At 34.8% G+C, this 16,490-nt stretch overlaps 1 protein-coding gene across 2 annotated transcripts; it reads left to right on the forward strand.

The window, feature by feature from the left end:
• Window positions 1-4,765: 4,765 nt before the first annotated feature.
• Window positions 4,766-14,571, forward strand: LOC106060435 (uncharacterized). Of its 2 annotated transcripts, none has more exons than XM_056015980.1 (7): window positions 4,766-4,903; window positions 5,550-5,712; window positions 7,302-7,509; window positions 7,983-8,091; window positions 10,347-10,465; window positions 10,692-10,833; window positions 12,573-14,571. In XM_056015980.1, exons 1-7 carry the CDS (start codon window positions 4,812-4,814, stop codon window positions 12,985-12,987), a joined length of 1,248 nt encoding a protein of 415 aa, XP_055871955.1. In that variant the 5' UTR covers window positions 4,766-4,811; the 3' UTR covers window positions 12,988-14,571. The 2 variants fall into 2 exon arrangements, with proteins under 2 accessions (XP_055871955.1, XP_055871956.1); XM_056015981.1 differs by lacking the exon at window positions 4,766-4,903 and adding an exon at window positions 4,966-5,159.
• The last annotated feature ends 1,919 nt before the right edge of the window (window positions 14,572-16,490 follow it).

A 16,490-nucleotide genomic window follows, 5' to 3' on the forward strand; every position in this document is an offset into this window, starting at 1 on the left:
AACAAAGTGATAGGCCTATACGTGAACTGCTAGCAGTACTCAACGGCAACGCCCGTTGATCTGTCCACGACAGGCTTTATATTGATAATTATGGCCGGAACACCCCTATTTTATTGAATTGCAATAAACGGGCCACATTTTAGCAATCAACCTAACAGAATTTTTTTTTAATCCCGTGAATTAGTGTATCTGTTACATTTGACTAGAGAAACACCATTAGTAAAATCACTAATTTTAGAAATCCTTAAGGATAGACTTAAAAGAAAAGTAGCAATTATGCATAAAACACTGAACCATTATCTTCAAATACAAAAACAAAACCTAAAAAAATACTCAGAAAGGCACAATTGAAAGATAAAGGCGCATTCCTCGTCCCATATGCTTTGACACATATGTACAAATGCTCCTTCTTTCCTTTGCTACTGCTATTAGAGCCAGCCAAGAAAACCAATGACTTGGCAGAATCGAAGTTATTGGTTAACATATGCAATGTGGTCTTCTTTTTTTCAAGTAACGTTTATATTTCATTTCTTCTCTCTCTCTCTCTCTCTCTCTCTCTCTATATATATATATATATATATATATATATATATATATATATATAGAGAGAGAGAGAGAGAGAGAGAGAGAGAGAGAGAGAGAGATCCTCGAAATAAAGAATCACCCTTTGTGTCAGGATTTTGTGATTTTACCATCACAAAAGAGATACAAGACACCGATAGCTAAGACAAACAGACACAAACACTCTTTTGTTCCCCTGGCAATCAAATCATTAAATAAGAACAATCTGGTATAAACTTTGTCACATGTAAATTATGAGTGAGTCTGGTGTGAATGTACACTTTGGTTTCTTATAGTTATAATGTTTTTTGTTTTTTGTATATATATATATCATGGGCGTAGCCAGGATTTTTTTTCGGGGGGGGGGGCTTTGGGGGGATTTTTTTCTCCCCCCCCCCCCGCGAATTTTTTTTTATATGTATTTATGTGTGTGTGTACATAATCTTTATTGCATTCTGACCCTTCATTCTTTCGGAAGACGTTTATTGTGCCCTAGAATAGGTTCTTCCATGAGTTAGTGGGAAAATTGTAGCAAGGGGGTCTGGGGGAGCGCTAGGAGCTCCCCCAGCGCGGGGCGAAGCCCCGCTGCCAAGCACTATTTCTGATATTGAAAGCCAACAAAATGTATATTCTGAGGTATCTACAGTGCATTTTCTTGCTATTAAAATGTTTTATTTCAAAAATCTAATGTGCTATTCTTACTGACTTAGACCCTCCCGCGCCGTTTGGCGCATTTGCCTTCAAGCTGTTTCCATAAAATTGTAGATTCCCTGCCATTACTAGCAATGGGGTCTGGGGAGCGCTAGCGCGGGGCGAAGCCCCGTCGCCAAGCACTATTTCTGGTATTGAAAGCCAACAAAATGCATATTCTGAGGTATCTACAGTGCATTTTCCTGCTACTAAAAAGTTTTATTTCAAAAACCTAATGTGCTATTCTTACTGACTTAGACCCTACCGCGCCGTTCGGAGCATTTGACGTCAAGCTGTTGCCATAAAAATCTGTCACTGGTAATATCTGAAGCCTCTTCCCACCTGCCATGAGGACCTCAATGAATGAGTGGCGTTAAGTTGTACTAGGATATCAATGCAACTCTTCTTATGCTTAATTCATTTTGTCGGAGAACATGTCCCGCAAACCTCATGCGTCGCTCTCTCACAATCTTACTAAAGGGTCGACTTCCAGTTCGGCATAGGATTTCCTTGATTTAAACCCGATCTCTATAATTGACTCATAAAATCTGTCTTAGTCATCTTTGTTGAATCACATTTAGTGTTTTTCAATTTCGGCAGATAAATATTCACTGCAGTTTATTAAGGGAGCCCTGCCACTGGTAAAAATGTGTAACCACTCTTGAATACGCTCTTGGAATTAAGTGACTGTAGTTTGCTTTAGATTTTATATCGAAAAGAGAAGTTTTATCGTCAAAATCATCTGTTGGGGGTTTTCCACCTCAAAATGCTCTGTAAGGGGATCTTAAACTCAAAACCATCTGGAGGGGTTTTAAACTTTAAACAAACGCCATCTGTAGAAGAGGGGTTTAAACTCAAAACTCCCGATTGGATTGGCTACGCTCAAATAATTTTAGTGTGTAATTTGCTTTTTTTTTATATATTGAAGAGGTATTTTTAACATTAAAGCCCTCTGAATGGGAGTTTAAACTCAAAACCCCTTTTGGCAACGCTCATAGCATTTTGAGTGCGTAATTTGCTTTTTTTCTTACACTGAAGATGTATTTTTTAGCCTCAAGCCCCCCCCCCCCCTGGCGGGGGGTTTAAACTCAAAACCCCTTTGGCTGCGTTCATAGATTTTAGTGTGAGTAATTTGCTTTTATTTATATTAAAAAGGTACTTTTTAGCTTCAAACTCCACTGGAGGGGAGTTTAAACTCAAAACCCCTTTGACTGCACTGAAAACATTTTGAGTGTATAATTTGCTTTGTTTTTTTTTTATTAAAGAGGTATTTTTTACCTTCAAACCCCGCTGAAGTGGGGTTTAAACTAAAAACTAAGTCAAAACCCATTTAGCTACGCTCATAACATTTTGAATGCGTAATTAACTTTTTTAAATTGAAGAGTGGGTTTATCGTAAATTTTGGAGGGGGTTTTAAAATCAAAATCTCCCTTAACTGTGCTCTCGGAATTAGGGGATTTTCGTTTGCATTTTTGTTTTGTTTTGTTTTATAGAAGGGGGGGGGGTTAACTGCAAAAACTCCAAGTAGGGGGTTTAAAACTCAAAACCCCCTACTAGGATAGAAGGGGGGGGGGGTTAACTGCAAAAACTCCAAGTAGGGGGCTTAAAACTCAAAACCCCTAGTAGGGGGTTTTAAACTCAAAACCCCTAGTAGGGGGTTTTAAACTCAAAACCCCTGATAGGGGTTTTTAAACTCGAACCCCCCTGGTAGGGGGTTTTAAACTCAAAACCCCTTGGTAAGGGGTTTTAAACTCAAAACCCCATTGGTTGTGCTGGAGCAATTGATGGTTTAGTATTAAAATCTCACCTAAAATAAACAAAATCAAAGCAAAAAATCATTCACTAAATTCCGACCCCCCCCTGGCTACGCCCATGATATATATATATATATATATATATATATATATATATATATATATATATATATATATATATATATATATATATATATTTCCCTCCCTGGAACCCCAATTTTGTTTACTTGAACCTGCGCATCGAAAGTAGAATTTCTCCGACATAAACTTTTGAAATTTGAGTCAGTGGCAGTGGTATTTTAAACATCTATAAATGATTTTTAGTTCTGAAAATTTTTTGTGAACTAATTCTTTACACACGGCTTATTTCCGTTAAGTTCATTACATTTACAATATAAAACAAAATTAACTAATTACAAATAATATGGATTAACTCTTTCTCTCCGTAATTATTTTTCTACATTTTGAAGGAGTTCTTGTATTTGCTCATTACTATTTCACTACCCCTGTTATGATTAGGCTTCAATAGCTTTGTTGTTTGTTATCAGAAAATGTTTTATTTCGTATAGAATTAAAGGGAAATGCATGCTCTTTTATATGACACAAAGCCAAGTTAAAAAATAAATAAATATTAATTTAATTAAATGAGGTCAAATCAACGATGGTATCGTCGATTAGGAGAGAAAGGGTTAACTAATTTGTTCATTTTGTGATCGATTCATATGTAGTCATTGACAATGAATAATTGTACAAAGTTTGAATTAGATCAGAGAATGGGAAGTTGGAAAAGTATAAAGCGTGTAGCCTATATATAAAGATTCCAACCAGACAAAGTTGTTATAGGCCAAACTTTGTATAAAAAGTAACTGTTTATCATATCTCACCAAGATCTGTGATTTTTTTCTTTCGCATGACGACCGTAATGATAAAGTTTTTTTTGATCAATGCTGCTCTTGGACAAGAATTTGTTGGCTACCGTCATCTATTCCACTCTCTGATCTCCCTCTTTTTTTCCAGCCAGGAAAGACAATTTAATGACTTGGCAGAATTTAAGTCATTGGCTAATATGCATAGCTAGATGCATGACGCGTAGGGCGTAATCATCTTCTTTTTTGAAGTAAAGTCTTTATTATATTAGATAAGATATGATAAGATAAGGTAAAATTTCTTTATTGTCAAGATCGAGCAGATAAGAAATTACATGCCGTCTTTTTCACCACAGCTTGACCAGTCTCCCATCTTTCACAAATCTCCTTTTTGCGAGTTTTAATGTCTCGGAAGTATGTCAACATTTAAACTTAAGATGATTGTAGATAAGACATATATTAGCAAATTAAAATTAACATTCAAAACAATATTACACAAGTGAAGGAGAGTACAAATTTACTATTCAGCACGAACTGCCAGGTTCCCAATGCCCACGTAGTTCTTGTAGTTTTCTTTCACTCAACTCTGTCTTTTGACCCTCACACAAAAGTCAGCTCTGCAAGGGTCTCTGCTCTATCCGACCATATTTGACTACGGAGTCGACAAAAAAGCTTGCTGTAACATTAATACTATCCCCGCCTTGACTACTGCAATGCCTTGTTAGCTAGGTAAAACTGATGACAAAAATGCTGAGCGAATAGTTATGCGTAAAGGGAAAGGCCATTCACATTAATTTGTGGAGCTGAGCTATTTCCGTTTGAGGACATATGGAGCATGACCTCCTTTTTTTTTAAGGATACCTCAGCTTTTGACTTCAGTTGTCGAGCTGTTTACATCCTAGGAATCCTTGGGCTTTTGCCTCTTTTTTGGGCTAGGAGCATGACCTCCGTTTTTCAAGTTGATGGACCATTCCAGGTCCCTAAGACATCATTCATTACCACACAGACCTTGATCTACGGACATATATATAGGTTTGTGATATGTCATTGGTAAATAAAAATAAGAACTTAACATTTTAACGAAACGCGAACTTCAAATTGATACGCTCAGTAAAAACATAAACATAAACAAAATCATCCAAGTGGGCGTGTCTTGCGATGTAGTCTCAATCTGTCTATAAATCTACATCTTGACCTACTAGATCTAGATATAATCTAGATCTACATCATTTTAAATAGATCTATATATTTCCTTTTTAAAAATGCCCAAGCCAGTTGTGACATCTAGGTATTAAATTTAAAAGCTGTACACCTCCTACAGTGGCCTATAATAATACTTATAATAAGGCCTACTCTAATAATTAGAATAATACTATCTATATATATTCTAGTAGCCGCCTACAGCGTTCAATTTAAATTTCAACACATTACACAACAGTCAACACTCTCTGTCAACAGCATTGCAAATGATTGCATTTCTGATAAATAATATCATCATATCTGCATGTAGATATATTAATTATTATTGACCATCACCATGCCATTAATCATTAATGATTAAAATATAAATATATCATTTTGTGTGCCATAGCCATAGCATTTACTCATGATTTAGTATTGCTTTACTAAGTTTTACTAAGTTTAAATTCACAATTAATTTTAAAATTGCTTATTTCAGGGAACTTAAGAATAAAGAGTCAGGCATTGACCTTTATGTTACATCTTACTCAGTGCAGAAAGGACTTGTGTCGAACACAGTCCACTATCAGGTGGTGCTGGTCTCCAATTTGTCATGTTTCAAATCTCCCAGTCACAAAGATTCAGATGTTGTGCAGTACAGTGTAAGAAATTTTGGTTTCATACTTTTATACATGTATTATTACTCAAAAAAGGATTGTAAGCCTAGATCTAGTACACAGATGTTTGTAAATGTTTTACATGTTATGAAAAGTTGCTGTACATTGGCTGCTTGGTCATGTGGTATGCACTCTGAATTAACATCCGAAACATTTAAAACATTTACAAACATCTGTATACTAGATCTAGGCCTACAGTCTCAATGGTCCAACCCTGCTCACTGCCATCTCTACCACAGACTTATTAATCAGCCTTTCATATGTTAACTAGTTAACTTGATCCAATCAAAAGGAATTTACCATATTAAAATATTATATCACATAACAATCTTTTCTTACATCACATTTTGACTTCTAAAGGAATCCTTTACACATAGGTAACCTTTTAAGGGTTTTGTTTTGTTTTTAATCATAAGCAATTTTAATACTTAATATATTTTTTAAAAAGTAAACAAATCTAGGTGGAATGCTATATAACATTGCAAAAGATCAGTTTAGTGAGGTTGATTAATAAATAGTTTTTTTTTTAAAGTTAGATTATAGTTTAAAAACAAAATAACATTGCAGTATAAAAAAGATTTGTTAATAAATTCCAGAAAAAACTTTCATTTTCAAATAAGGTAACAACAATTATTTAACATAGTAAACCTTTTTTTTTACTTGTTTCCAGTGAAGAATTAGCCTTGTTAATTTCTGTTCTATAAGATAGAATATGGCTTAACTATTAGCATGAAGAAAACAAATGTTATGGGACCACCTGCTACAGCACCACCCTCCATCCCCATAGACGACAACAAGCTGGAGGCTGTAAATGTATTCTGCTATCTAGGATTTACAATTCAAGATGACCTGTCTCTAGTAGAGGAGATAAAAAAAGGCATAGGGAAGGCTGCCTCGACCTTCGCTAGACTCAGGCCAAGAGTTTGGGAAAACCATTAGCTAACTACGGTGACCAAAATGGAAGTCTACAAGGCATGCGTTATGAGTACACTACTGTATGGCAGTGAATTATGGACCACCTATGCAAAGCAAGAGAGAAAACTAAACTCATTCCATTTGCGATGTCTCCGTAGGATCTTGAAAATCACATGGAAAGAAAAAGTGTGCAATACTGAGATCCTTGCGCGAACAGGTATTCCCAGCATCTTTACAGCCCCCACCTCCGTTACATAGATGTAATAAAATGGGACCTCAAATCAGTGAACATCAATACCGACCCTTGGGAAGACATAGCTCTAGACCGCACCGGATGGAGAGAGACAGTGACTAAGAAAGCTATGGACAGTGAAAGAACATGGGTCTCAGCTCAAGAAGAAAAACGTACAATACAAAAAATGGCCAGCTCCTCTACCACCAAAGCAAAAGCCACCTTAACCTGTGATATTTGTGACGGGAGTGTCTCTCCAAAATAGGGCTCCACAGCCTCATAAGGAAGTGTGCAAGATGAACCATAGTTGTTCTACGATTGAAGGAAGCCAACAAACCTTTTTTTTTACTTGCTTCCAGTGAAGAATTAGTCTTGTTAATTTCTGTTCTGTAAGATAGAATATTTCTTTTATTAAATTTTTTCTCAGCTGGAGAAACAACTAAGTGAGTTTGAGGATTTGAGAGCTACATTGGCAGAGATGTTTCCCAACACAACATTACCCGTCATCAACAAGATGTCTATTATAGTCAGTGAACCTGTACTGCGGGAAAGACGCAACAGCTTGGACCAACTATTGAGATTCATAGTCACTGTGCCAAAGCTGGCCATGTCTGTTCCTTTGCTGACATTTCTTGGTAAATTTAAAAGCAATCTAAAGAATACAACAAAATCTACACTAAAAGTATAATGTGTTCCAAGTCCTAAATTATTAAATGTGCCTTTAAACATTTTCTCCAATGCATTTTGTAAAACTAAAGAATTGCTAAAGAGTACAGATCTCATCTGGTTTGTTCTTTTTATAACAGTTTTAGTAAACTCTTATAGCTGCAGCCTAATCTGGGTTCTATTGGGATCCTTAATTGTAGTTTTAATTGGAACATAATTTAGATTTTCACCTGAAAATTCTAAACTAGGTTAAGTCTCTATAAATTGGAGGTGAAATATAGTGTGGATTAGTTTAAATACCATTTTAAAAATAAAATGTAATCAGTTACTAGCTCTTGTTGTTACTTCAATGTCAAAAATATTCCTGAGTTAAACTTTTTTTTTTATCATTGATACCAATATAGGATTGGGTAAAATGTATTTATCATTTGCTTTCAAATAGGTGTAGATTCCATTAGAGCCAAGAAATTCAGCATCGGTGAACCACTGGACAACTCATCTGCCCCTGCTTCAGTAGAAACAGAAGAGGAAGAAAATGCTACTGGCGCTGAGTAATTATATTTATTTGTTAGTCTGAGACTATTGCAGAATTATTAGGTGTTTATGAAATGACTTAAGGTATATCATAGTAATGTCATCATATGAGGCAGACAGTTTTTCTGTAATTATGTGGTCTGATATAAGGGAAGACCAATTAAAAAGTCTTAATTTCTTGTACATAACAAATGCAAAAGAAATTTTCAGTGAAATGGGCATTTCCTTAGTGAAGGACCCATGTTAATTTTGTATGATAAAAGACCATACCATTCCCATATTAACAGAAATTAAATATTTTTGGTCTCCTAGTTGTAATAATTCTATTATAAAGTTTCCCTTTTGCAAAGGCCTACATAAACATGAGTTGATATTGAAAAGTTTGTTTGTAATAAGTCTCTTATATGTATTTGTCTTATTAGGTAAATAAATTACTGTTTTCATCCATTCACATCTTTTTATGGCTTGATTATCTCCAACGATGTGCTACTGGATAAAGACTATCAACAACAGGATAGCCATGGCTGGAGAAAAGAGTGGGGAACAATACCTTGCTGACTACCAGTGCCAAAGCTCTAGTCTACAGGATTTGTGTGATGAGCACTCTGCTATACAGTAGTGATATGGTCAACCTACTCTTGGCAGCAAAAAAAAGCTGAATACCTTCCACCTCTGTTGCTTAAGGTGAATTTTTAAAATGAGGTAGCAAGATAAAATAACTACTGATGAAGTGCTGTGAAAGGCAGGGTGCCAGGACATCCATGCTGTTGTTATCAGCAGCATACACCTTGTCATGTTCACAAAATGCCACAAGGTCAATTCCCACAAGACTTTCTGTATGGAGAGCTGCTGGTAGCCCACTGTTACGATCATCAATAGTGCTAGATGTTACGATCAAACTTGATGCCAAGATGTCACGTTGAAGCACAATCAATGATCGTAATTGCCGAGGATTCAGAAATCGTCAGTTGATAAGATGATCATCTAGAAGTTGCTAGTTGATAAGAGGATCATCTAGAAGTTGCCAGTTGATAAGAGGATCATCTAGAAGTTACTAGTTGATAAGAGGATCATCTAGAAGTTGCCAGTTGATAAGAGGATCATCTAGAAATTACTAGTTGACAAGACGATCTAAGTATATTATTATATATTCAATGAAGAAACTTCTCTTCGTCTAAAACAATTACTTTAATTCAAAACTTGGAAAAGCTATTCACAAATAATTACAATGGTTAAATGTACTTGAATAGAATAACTGATCTACACAATAATATAATTGAGTTCTAACACTAGACTCTCGTACATGTTATCTCTAACACGTTCCACACAAGACTGGCGGTCAAATCTCTCAGCTTCCAAAGCTTGGGCGTTTTGTCGTGTGACTAAATATCTCTCTGCCACTTGGTTAAAATCAGACCAATAAATGCAGCTCAATGTACAACAATCAACATCTCAAATCAATCATATCCATTTCAAAACATTATTTAGTTGCGTGATAGAAAATCCTGAGGTAGCTAAAATTCCGCCAACAAGCTAAATATAGATTATGGCTAAATATAGATATAGTGTACGTGACACCCACTTTAAAGGTATACTAGGATGTATGCAAGCGCAACATTAAGCTCTTCAAAATTGACACCAACAGTTGGAAAAAAGATGCACTGGATAGATAAACATGGAGAGCAAGCATAAAGGAACGACCTTGGATTGCAGATGGCATACACACCAGAAGTAGAAAGAAGGGTGGAAATTGCAACAGCACCAGGTGATTACAGATGCCCAACACCTGTGACTGCAGCTGTGCATCAAGGCCTATTTAGTCACATGAGAAGTTGTAAAGGGAAAAGATAGTCTCTTGAGACATAAATGCCACAGATGTCTTTTTTATAGTACATACTTTTCCTCTGTGTAACCATATTCTTAATAACCTAGTATTTTTACAAACTCTGGCACTCTCTGATCCACATTAGGTTGAGTCTTTTGTGTCCCTTATTTAGTATAGTTGTAAATCAAATTTACTTGCAAAAACTAGATGGTATCTGGGGATGCAGAAAGGAAATAGTACTAACACAAACTTTTTTTCATTAGAAAAGCACTTCTGGAAATTTGTTGTTGTAGAAAATCCTCTAATGTCACAGATTTCATGGGTTGCATATGAGTTGTAGGTTGTTTTTTTTTTGTAAATAATGTTTATTATGCTCTTGTGAAATGGTGTTGTTGCCTTTTTTTTTAAGAAATGTTTTTATAGCATCTTTTTGACTTCTGTCTGCAGCAACAATGTAGACTTCCTGTTAGACAGATATGAAGAGGAAGAAGATAGTGAGCTGTTCCACTTGGAAGAAGAGGAGCAGGACAAAGCTCTGTTTGAAGATAAGGGTGAAGGCAGCACAGGTAGACAATTTAAACACCACACACTGCTCTGCGCTATTTTCACATTACATTGAACCATTTTCTATTTGTCTACTAGTAGTCATCTGACAATCCAAATTTTAACATTTTCTTTCAAGTATTCTCATAAATATATAAATAACTAAATGCAAAGAAAAATCTCATATTATTTCTTAATGTGTTTAAATGGCTACAGTATTTTTGATACATTTTACATATGTATTTATAGTTCTTATGTTTGAGGGACAAGATTTGAAGAGAGAACTTACTGAAGATGATGAAAAGGACTTCCAGTTTATTCCTGATGCCATCATAAAAAAGAATGTTAAAGTTTATGAAAGTGTTTCAGAAGATCATTCTGAACTTTTTGAGTAAGTTTCGACAGGTTTCAACTACTGTATATAACAGTTTGTGTATAATGCTGACTGTTAATCGATTCGAAGTAGGATGAAGTGAGTTTCAGCTAGTTTTATAATTTGATGTTATGTAGAGCATCAGCTGTTATATAGTTGCACCAGTTGTCAACTAATTTTTTACAGCTAAAATATATTAAAAAAACAACTTAAGTCAAGTCTACCAAGCAAGTTCAGGCGATGAATCTGCATTGAAGCAGAAAGTAGAAATTAAGTTTTAGCAACAAACATTTCTTACTTTAATTACAAATTTCCAACTTTTAGAAGATATTTTATTTTCTTCAACAGTGAAATTGAATGTTTACTACTAAATTAATTATGATTTGATGTTGAAAAGTGAATTTTGGCAAATTTAGCTGCCTGGAATATTTACTAATATATACTTGTGTGGTTTGGGGAAGTAGGAATTTCATCACATTTTTACAATTGCTAAATATTGTTGTATTTTAGATGATTAAGTGCATTCTCAATTGCAATAATAGATTTGTTTTCCCAGAATGTTTCACAGCTCTCTAATCAATAAATCACCTAAGAAAATATCTACAATTTGAAACCTGAATACTTTAATTAACAAATACAATGAAAATCACACAAGTTGAATCACAATACTGAAATCATATGAAAATATATTTGTTAAGCCAACATTAGTATTACAAGTTATATGACTGAAATAAATCAATGAACAAATGAACCTTAAGAGACCACTTGTGTTCCTTTAAATACCATTTACTCAAGAACTGGTGAAATATAGATACATCTCTATGGCACAATTTGACTTTGTAACTAGCCTTTTTTTTTGGATAGGGCTAATTTGACAATTACTTTGAGCAAGCATGTAGAATTATAGTATTGTTACTGTTCTCTCTCTCCTGACTTAGTATGTAGAATTATAGTATTGTTACTATTCTCTCTTTCTTAGTCAGGCCTCTGAAAACACTGCTTAACACACAACACATCTAACTCAAAAACTTGACAACAAGAGTTCCAAAATAATCTGGTACATTAATGAGTAAAAAAAAATAGCCAATAGGACACAATAGGCAACACAATAAACTACTACAAATGTTACACTGTACATCACCTTATCAAACTCAACTGTTTCTCTATCTCTTCCTGGATTTCTACGTTTCACCGACCAACTTTATGGCCGACTAACATTCTTGGTCTCCTTCACTGCCTTACACACTCTGTCTCTGGCCCACCATGGTATTCAATCATGTGACCATAACACGGGTCATATTTACATGCAAAGTTCATACCAGTATTGTCCCTTGTCCATCGACATAGCACACTAAACTGTATTACTGGCCTGGGTCATATGTGTCAGCTTATTGTACACTGTTAACCCTATCGCATTGCCAATAGGGCTAAAACAGTATTATTATATAGATTTTTCCTGTCAGAGGCACTATTGCTAATATTACATAGAGGCATTATAAATCTAAACACTCTTATTGATTCTAAGTATTCTTTTTTCATTGAGACAGTTGCAGAAGAGTGAAGTTTTAATTTTTTTTTTATTTAGACAGTTGCAGAAGACAAAAGTTTTATTTTTTTTTACATCCAGTAATAACTTGAAGTCTTTATGACAACACTGAAGATTTTTCACATCATCTTTCTAAGTCTCCTGCTGTTCATGTCTGTGTAATTTAAATTCCTAAATGAAGAAATTATAATTGTGTCAATGTCATTCACAGAATAGAAGACAACCTTGATCAGCTTCTGACTGTTGATGTTAAAAAGAGAAAGAACAAGCCACAAAATGGGGAAGGTGAGAGATCATCTCCCACAAGAGATTTGCAGCAAGAGTCACATTTGACAAATCCACAAACACCAACAAAACCTTCGCTGCCAAGAAAGCCTACTCTGCCAGCCAAGCCAAAGGCTGCAGGGACAGGCACTACTCCTAAAGACTCTGCGCAATCTGGGGCACAGGGTAAACCTGCCATCCCAGTCAAACCAAAGACAATCCTTTCCAGCCAGGGAAGTGTCTCTGACAAAGAAACTAAATCCCCAGGCATTGAGTCAGACAACTTAGGTCAAGATGACATTTTAAAGTACTTGCAGGATAATTTAGCATCTGCCAGTGAGGATGTTGATTTGTTTTCATAGATGGTGTGACTCAGTGTTCATAAAATAGCTTTATGTCAGGATGATGTTGTTTTAGTCTGATTCAACATGATGATTTTTGATGTTTTAGTTTTGATTAAAGTGATAATTGTTGATAATGCAGTGTAATTCTGCTACTAGGTAACATTGTTTCATTATAAATGTAAAGTGCTAATTGTTTATACTGCAGTGTATCATTTCATTTCATCAGTGTCTAATGTGGCCATTATTTTAAAATTTGGCTTTTAATAAATGTAACGTATTATTACTTATTCTTAGGTCAAATAATATTTTTATCTTTTTATTTCATTTAAGAAACAAATATTTATTAAGCATTGAGTGATACGAAAATATTTGGAAGGTACTTAACATTTGTAAAACTTATACATTTGTATTGCACAATGTATGTTTTAGAGATAAATTGTAATTACTTTTATCCACTGATAATTCTTCTTTTTCTGTGTTCTAAATTTTATGTTGGAGGTTTCGTATAACCAGTGCAATATCAGAGATGAACTGTGTCATGATATCCAAATCAGACAGCTCCCATAGTTTTTTTTTAAAGAGATGTTTTGGGGTTTCTTAACATATGTGAGTCTGGTGTGAATATATATTTTGGTTTTCTATAGTTAATAGTGTTTTGTTTGGTGTAATGCACAAATTGTAAGACAAATTTCCTTATGGATAATAAAGATTATTATTATTATTATATTGTGCAGCTTTGAAATATGTAGTCAGCATACTCTAGTGACACTCCACAAGGGCAAGTTTCGCTAGATTCAAATTTCAGCTTCCAGCATGTATTCCCATATTGCCATTGTGTTCTGTTCAAAAGCAAAACAATTATTTGTTGATCATTTGGAGATAAGCTTGTGTTATAAATCATTTATCCTGAACTTAGGTTTAAAACTGGTCAATTTTCACATTTTATTACTCCCTTCACATTTCTTCATTTCTTTTGGATAGAGAGTTATTTTTGACAGCTTGTTCATTCTCCCTTATTTAGCCTGTTGGTCAGTGAGTGGAATGTTTACCCACTCTCATTTGCTGGTAATCATGCTATTTACCAAATATTTGTCATATAAATCTCTTTTACATATTAGAAACCAAAGTTGGTAAGATAAATATTCCTATAGAACCATTTCTGGGAAGTTTCGACAGGATTGACAAGTTGTTTTATGTCTTTACATTTTAAAATCTATCTTATGTGTATGTTAAGTTATGTTAAGTAAAAGTTTTGGTTCAGTGTCCCCTCACCCGATGTGATATGTATTACATCATATTCCTTTTGCCTGAACTGAATGACATCTTTTAAATTTTTACTCGTTTACATTTTTCTTAATTGCTAGACATGAGATATTATTCAAAGGTAATCAATTGTTTAATTACTGTTATTATTTGATTATAGTAACTGTAAAGAAGTTTTATTTTTTTATTTGCTACAAACTGTGATTCCAATTTTAGAGTGTTTACAGTTCCAGTACTTATATAGTTCATTTTCTTAATTTACTAATAGTCTAATTGAAGTTGTTATAAAGGCCATACATGTTTTTTTGTAAATAAACTTTGAGCTTTTGAAAGTAAAAATGTTGTTGTCTTAATATATAAATACTATTTAAAATGTACATCATTTCAAATTAATTTATCAATGAGAAGTTTTTTCTGGCAGTGGAGCCAATGATCTCTAAACTTATCCCAGTGCCATTTCTAGATTGTTAAAACACTTTTTCAGTACTAAAAGTGAAGTTCCCCTTTCAGACCTTATGATTGATAGGGCAGATGATGTTAAGATCATCTGTTTCTTTGGCCAGTGGTTAATGAGCAGGGTGTCATGTGGCCAGGACAACAACTAACGGCCTTTACTTTTTCCCTAAAAATCTAGAAATTCAAAATCCTAGTCTTCACCAGGTTTGTAAGCCAAGCACTCAGCCACCCAGTTTTTCAGTACTATGTTACTTGAAAAATTGAGAATATAATAGGATCCACTTCCCTAAAGTTAGTCTAAAGAGTTCAGGGCAGAAAACAATGTTTACTTGACATGTTCTCTTTTTAATTTATAAGTGTCAACGTTTTACTTACATGCTTCTTAGTGAGACTCTGATATGGCCACATCACAAGGACCTCATGGCTCGCAAAGACCTTTCTTCATGCAACAGTACCAGGAAGAAAAAGAAGAGGAGTCACCACCGCATGTCACAGTAGCTCTCAAACCATGCTGTGACAAGCAATGGGAAGACATCAATGAATGGACAGGCTTGTCATTTAATGAAATCCTATGCAAGGCACAGGACAGAGAGGAATGGAGAAAGATGGTTCACATATCTTGTGTGGTGCTCCAATGGTTAAACAGACAGGGACAGGTGAAGGTGATATGGAAATATTTTAGTTCAAGATTTGCATGAGTTTTTAAAATGTGTAAGCATCATTGAAAGTAGTGGAGCCAGAAATAGCCATTTATATTTGAAACAATTTTTAATCAAGGTCATTATCTCTTTTGAGGGCATGGTGGCTGTGTGGTAAAGCACTTGGGTTCTGAACTTAGGCGTCTAATGGTCTTGGGTTTAAATTTCTGAAGACAGGAATTTTGAATTTCAGAATTTTCAAATACCCCTGAATTAATACAACTCTAATGGGACATTAGATGGTGAAGTAAATGTATAAAAGTAAAGTTCCCCTTTCAGACTTGTGATCTATGGGGCAGATGATGTAAAGGTCATCTGTTTCTGTGACCCATGGTTAACGAGGGTGTCATGTGGCCAGCACAACCAACCGCCGTAACTAATTTCGGGTACCCTTTAGAGCTGGGTGGACTCGGAGGCACACTAAAATTTGAAAATTCAAAATACCAGTCTTCATCAGATTTGAACCCGGAACCCTTGGTTAGGAAGCCAAGCGGTTTACCACTCAGCCACTGCAACTCGGGTAAAGTAAAGGTGGTTAGTCCTATGCTGGCCACATACCTTTGTTAACCATTGGCCAAAGAAACAAATTACCTGTATATCATCTGCCATATATCTTTACTTCCCTTAACTAAAGTCAGGTACCCACTCAGCCACCGCACCCCCTGCCCCATAGATTACAAGGTGTGATATTAGGAACTACTTATTAACTTACTTATAGATCTCAAGGTCTGAAAGGGGTACTTTACTTTTAAGATAGTTTCTTGATCGAAATAATGGCTACTAATTGTTATCAGAGAATAAGAAATTAATAAGAACATGAGAAAAAGTTGCCAATTACCATGACGCTTAGAGACAAGCAGGCATATTGCAATAACTATTGAATATAGTGAACATTTCGAAAATGGTATTTGATGAAAGACCAGCAGCTATATATATATATGCATTCAATTTTTTTAACTGAACATTCAAATGCCCCAACATATCATTATTCATAAGATAGAATGGTCTATAATAATGAAAGATTTGCATGTTAAATACAGGTCATTTAGTATAAAAAGGAAGTTTTTTTTAATTGTTATTATTTGGTGGTGTCAGTAGCATGCA

The sequence above is a fragment of the Biomphalaria glabrata genome, chromosome 17 (genome assembly GCF_947242115.1).
Source record: "Biomphalaria glabrata chromosome 17, xgBioGlab47.1, whole genome shotgun sequence".
Taxonomy (NCBI): Eukaryota; Metazoa; Mollusca; class Gastropoda; family Planorbidae; genus Biomphalaria; species Biomphalaria glabrata.